The 5,731-nt window shown below is 41.1% G+C and overlaps 1 protein-coding gene across 1 annotated transcript in view; it reads right to left on the bottom strand.

Moving 5' to 3' along the window:
* The window catches only part of LOC307249946 (TOX high mobility group box family member 2-like), a 92,402-nt gene extending 87,027 nt beyond the window's left edge, over positions 1 to 5,375 (bottom strand). Inside the window, exon 1 of the mRNA XM_080026852.1 lies at positions 5,201 to 5,375. Within this exon, the coding sequence (XP_079882978.1) occupies positions 5,201 to 5,284 (84 nt within the window). The 5' untranslated portion in view covers positions 5,285 to 5,375. The remainder of the gene's footprint in view (positions 1 to 5,200) is intronic.
* Between the last annotated feature and the right edge of the window lie 356 nt (positions 5,376 to 5,731).

Raw genomic sequence — 5,731 nt, 5'->3', positions numbered from 1 at the left:
TTCACCATTTCTCTCCCTTTCCTTCCTCTTAAACAAGTAATCGAAAATCTTCATAAGTGCATTTTTTTTTCCTCCTGCTGCGATGGACTGTGTGTGTGAACACTAGAACACAAATCCAAGCACCACTGCTCCAGAGAATAACACTGTAGCTACTTATCATTAACTCAAAGACATAATCAGCCCCGGGCGATCCGGCTTCCCTCCGTAACCTTTTGACATTGCTGCTGGGAAGGTAAATGAGAGAAGAAGAAGTTAGACACAAAGAGGGGGAGAGCTGGGGAGACAGAAAAGACTTGATTATGACTATAGTGCCAGGAAGTGGTGAGACCAAACCAAAAAAAACTTCACAAACTAGACCGTTCAAGGTTATTTTAAACATATATTTATATAAATATGTAAATCATAATGTGAATAATACTATGACTGCATTCTAAAGTTATCCATTATTTGCGCACAGAGTTAACTGTCTGGAACTGCATAAGAACAATAAACTTGCCACTTTGAGTATACTATATTCCCAGTCCAAGCAGCTTTAGACTAGGTTTTATCTCTGGTGCATGTGCATTAGAGAGCCATGCATGGGTTAACATTTTTCCCCAGTGAGAACGGGGTTGGGATATTGCAACTCGGACTGGCCAGTCAGCAGAATGTTATGAATGGGCACAATGAAAAACCCCAAGTCCACGCTGTCTACCCAAGAATGCTTGCCTCCATGTAATTAACTTTTCTCTGTGTACAGAATGAGGTATTGCTGGAGTAATTCTTTCGTTTTTTTTCCCCTGTTTCTATTACGGTCATGTTTTGAAAAGCAAAAAAAAAAAAAAAAAAAACTTCTGAGTATTCTACACGGGAAATATTTTAGTTTGCCCGTATACTTTGAAGTATCCCATGACTAATACAGTGATTTGGATGGTGGTGGAAATGGAATGGACCACTTGAAAAGAGTTGGAACGTGTTCTGCAAAAGATGGTTCAATTGCTGCTTGGGTGGACAAATGTCAGCTGTATATGCACTCATACAGAGATGTAAAAAAAATGGAATTACAAGAATAACATGGAGAGACCAGGTTCAATGTATAAATGAGGGTTAAACACATTTCATACACCTCGCCTTAACGTATATTAGTAATTAGGCATGCACTGCAAACACACATGAACCCATACAGCGATGCTTAGATTGAGATATCAGTGCTGTAAGTACTTAAACTGCTCTAACTTTGTATCAATAAAGCATTCGCTCCGCACTGCGGTTAAAAAAATGGGCTTGAGCATATATAAATAACGTACAGCAACTTGGAACAGACTGCAACTATGTAAAGAATAACATCTGCAAACCATTGAATTATAAAGCTACAGTATAACTACAGTATAATTACATGAGAGGCTCTCTCTCTCTCTCTCTCTCTCTCTCCCTCTCTCTCTCTCGGGCTGCGTGCTGTTAGAGGGAAGAGGGATGAGGAGAAAGTGGAACAGCTACAGTAATCTATCCAACTTCATTTCACCGGAGTGATTCTGCCCGTGGGTATGCACAAGTCATAATGCATTTGACAAATAGTCTCCCGCTAAAACAGGCATTCGCGAAGAAGTGGCCTTCAGCGGTTGGTATACACAGCTGAGTGTACACTGAACAAACAAGCCTCCCACTCAGTGAGGAAAGATACAGAGAGGCTTCAAAAAGATTAGGAGAAATCTTGGGCAAAAAGTAAAGATGAGTCACTGGTGATTGTGCGAGTGCAGGACAATGAAAGTTGGATGGAGTTGAGAAGAGCAATGGAGCCGAAGGGGTCCATAGCTAAAATACATATCGATGCTTTTCTCCTGTTTTGTTCTCTGCATTGTTCTGAAATGTGACTGCACACAGGCTGTTTTTATCAAGGAATTGACAATGAAGTGTAGAGTAGCACAATGGCATTGATGTCCAACACAATCTCCTTATCATTTGTCTTGATTATGAATCTGATTTTAGCTCAAGAACTGGAAATTCAAACCATTGGGGTAATTTGACTGAATCACCTTTTTAATGAAAAAACGTGTGTAATTGTATATGCACTGCACTTTGTTGATGGTTAAAGTCCAATTGGAGGAAAGCCATCGCCTAAATGCAAAGGTCAAGTGCACTCATTAGGTCTGTGGTACTGACGTGTCCTGTCAGTGGGATCCATATTCCAGGTATGCATCAATCAATCATCTGTCTCAATGTGACCAATCAGCTCCAACCAGTTTCAGCTTGCACATTCTTTGCGTTCCCCAATTATTAACCCCTTCATGGTAGAAAAGAGAACTAATACAAGTTTCAGCACATGCACACACACACACACAAACACACACACACACAAAAGGTTATTCTCACACAGCCTAATAGTCAAACGTATTTATTTATAAATTAGTTTTTCGACTTTACACCACTAGAACAGGAAGCGATGGGCTTTTATATATTGACTGTCCCACTTAGAGTAATGCTTACTTCCTGGTTGGGTTCTGTCATACAAATACTAAGTAATTGATTGCGAATCAACAACTCGAGCAGGCCTCGAATGGGAGTGTTTGAGACATTTCCCTTGAATGTGCACAGAAAATCTTAGCCCTGAAAGGTGCGCTGGTGACAAAAAATCTAAAACATAGTTACTTTTTCATGAAAAACAGCTACTTCATGCAATCAGGAACTTAAAATCAGCTTTTCAACCGAACCATGCATTCAATAGCTGTAACTATGTAATGTAAAAATTCTCTAAAATGAAATGATTTTTTTTTATCATACCAGCAAGCTTCCAAGTTAACACCTGCAGGTAAAGTAGCAGTGTGTTAGCCCACAGCGCTCCTGAAATGAATACCGACATAAAGATGAACTACTGCCAAAACGTCACATAAAGCTCCTGTATCATTATTCAACAGTGATGTGTCAGCGGCACGGCGCAGATAATATGTCACTTTACATCTTAGTCACAGCTGTTACTTTAGTAATGACAATGTTATACGATTCTGTCCTTGAAACCCAAACCCGCTTCATACCGGGCCAACCATCTCCCAGCACTCGCTGGATCATGACAACAGGTACAGTTCATTGTGTTAACACTACAAGACCTCAGTCGAAAAGCCAGGTCTCATAAGAGAGCTTAAATATACATTTGCAGCTACTGTGTGTGTATGCCTTTGTGTGTGAGCCAGACCTGACCCAACACACACACACACACACACACACACACACAAGTATGAACATTGTGACTTTACCACAAGGATTACAGATTACAAACAATCTTCTATGCAAGAATATTTTTCGCCAGGCCCTAATTTAATAAGGGGATGATTAAAGGTATGGTTGAAGGTTATATTCAGACTCAGGATCAGTTTATGTTGGAGCTAAGGAGTTGAAGTTACAGTAGGTTAGTGGTTAAAAAATGACTGTAGGCCATGTAAAGTACTCATGTATTGTAATTCAAACCTCTCTGCAACAAGTGTTGATTGTGTGTGTGTGTTGTGTGTGTGTGTGTGTGTGTGTGTGTGTGTGTGTGTGTGTGTGTGTGTGTGTGTGTGTGTGTGTGTGTGTGTGTGTGTGTGTGTGTGTGTGTGTGTGTGTGTGTGTGTCTGTGTGTGTGTGTGTGTGTGTGTGTGTGTGTGTGTGTGCGTGCGTGCGTGTGTGTTTTGTGTGTGTGTCTGTGTGTGTTGTTCATGTGGTGACTGTGTGTATGAACAGGAGAGATTAAGAATTAAAATATTGTGCAGTGCAATAATGTTTCACTTTGTCATCAGCAAATGTTAACTGCCTGCTGGCCTCCCTCCAGGTGCTAAGACAAGCAAACCTTTTAGAATGGCTCCGGGTGTCCAGCTCTGCCAAATGTTTACATACGTTTTAGCTTGACCACATGAAGAAAAAAATAAAAATAAAAACGTGTTGCTCTGCTCTTGTGAGCCTGAACTATTTGGCAGGTTTGTCATTTGTCTAAATACAAAACCTTTATCGGAAAATCAAAGAGTCGGCACCGGTGTGTACACCACATGGAATGTATTCAGCAGTGAAAAAGCGATCTCTTTACAGCAGGCCCCATGACATTACAGAAACATCAATAACTGCATAAATCAGGAAACTTGAGTATTAAGCAGTAGGAAACGGACTCGTGCAAGCTGATTTTCCAGCTGTTTGATTTAAATCGAAGTACATTTCGTCTTGTGTCCAAGCCTCTAGTAATATTGAATATGATTATGTGCGTAAAAACGCAAGTTGCAACTTCTTGCCCCAGTTGGTAAGAACACAAAAGCTGATAAATACATTCAAATATTTCCTATTTTAGAATAAAAAACGTATTCAGAAATGAAAAACAACTGGCGTTCTTTGACGGATCGCTGATGAATAATTCCTAAAAAAGTTATTATGCACGTCTGGTGAGAATGGATGTACAGTAACATATGCGCAAAAAAGGTGTCGAGAACCAAGCCTGTGAAATATGTTGCTGTATATTCTTCATGTAACGACTATTGTCGAGCACTGACACAGAATAAGATTAAATAATGTGCAGACTGGTCAATTACAAGCTGCAGGGCATATACCATTCAAAATAGCCTGGACCTATCACATTTAGACGCAATCTCGGTGGTTGTTTATTGGACTAATTGAGCATTGACCCATGTGGGAACCTGTGCGGAGCAGATAAGATGGTGTGTTTTCCGCAGTTTGGTTGGCGAGGTTTAAATTATACATGGAACAGTTTGCTGGACTACATGAATTCAGATTAAAGAAGAAGAGAAAAACGAACACGTCCAATGGGTGTCCAGTTTGTTCAGAGAAAGCATTCGCGAGTATAGCCTAATACTGCCAGTGCTTTGGACCGAGCGGTGCGCTCCTAGTCCTACTCAGCTCACAGGACAGCTGTTCAACAGTCTCTCCAAATGAAGAAATACATTCTGATAAATTGAAAACCTGCATGGACGAGCTCAGAGCAGGTGTATGTATCTTTTCTGCATAGTTCAAAGCATTACGCAAAACAAGAAATGCAAAGAAAGTGCAGCGATAACGCGGTTTACAGACTCATTCCAATCTAATTCATCCCGAGGGAACTAAAAGTGCAGCACTTGTCACTAATGGTCTTCCTAACAGATATGGGCCACCATGTGTAACCACCAAATGTATCTGTGCGCGCATGCAGGCTGCACATCTGACCGACTATAAGCTCGTATACTGTATATATAAGTAGAGATATAATTGTTACCTTGTTGGAGTGGTAATAGTCCAAACTGGAGTCAGTACATGAACCCACGCTTGAAGGGGGAGCTGGATAAAATCTGACGTCCATCTCAGAGTCCGCAAGACTGACGGCATGAAAGCGTAGCTCCAAAAAAAAAGGAAAAAAACCTGCGCGACTTCTCTCTCTCTTTCTCTATCGCTCTCTCTCTCTTTCTCTCTTGCACACACACACACACACACACACGTGCCCTCTCCCTGTCCCTTTTTCTCTTGTGTATTAAAACTAACAGCACTAGAACAAGAAGAGAACCGAGTCTCTCCAGTTGTTCACTTACTTCAGCAATATCTGGGCATGGAGCACGGTGATGCTCTGATATAACATAACATCCCTACAAAGTTCACTTGGAGAGAGTGGTGAAAGAGAGAGAGTGGGAGAGCCGCTCGCCTCACAGACAGACAGTACTCACAGTCAAATAAAAAGTAAAATGGTCTCAGCAGTTTTTTTTTCAGCGAGCCGAGCCGGTGTTGGTCGTGTCCCTCCGTTCCTGGTTTCCAG

This window comes from Ammodytes marinus, assembly GCF_949987685.1.
Source record: "Ammodytes marinus genome assembly, chromosome: 4".
Lineage (NCBI taxonomy): Eukaryota > Metazoa > Chordata > Actinopteri > Uranoscopiformes > Ammodytidae > Ammodytes > Ammodytes marinus.
This window is presented reverse-complemented; position numbering and strand designations above follow the sequence as displayed.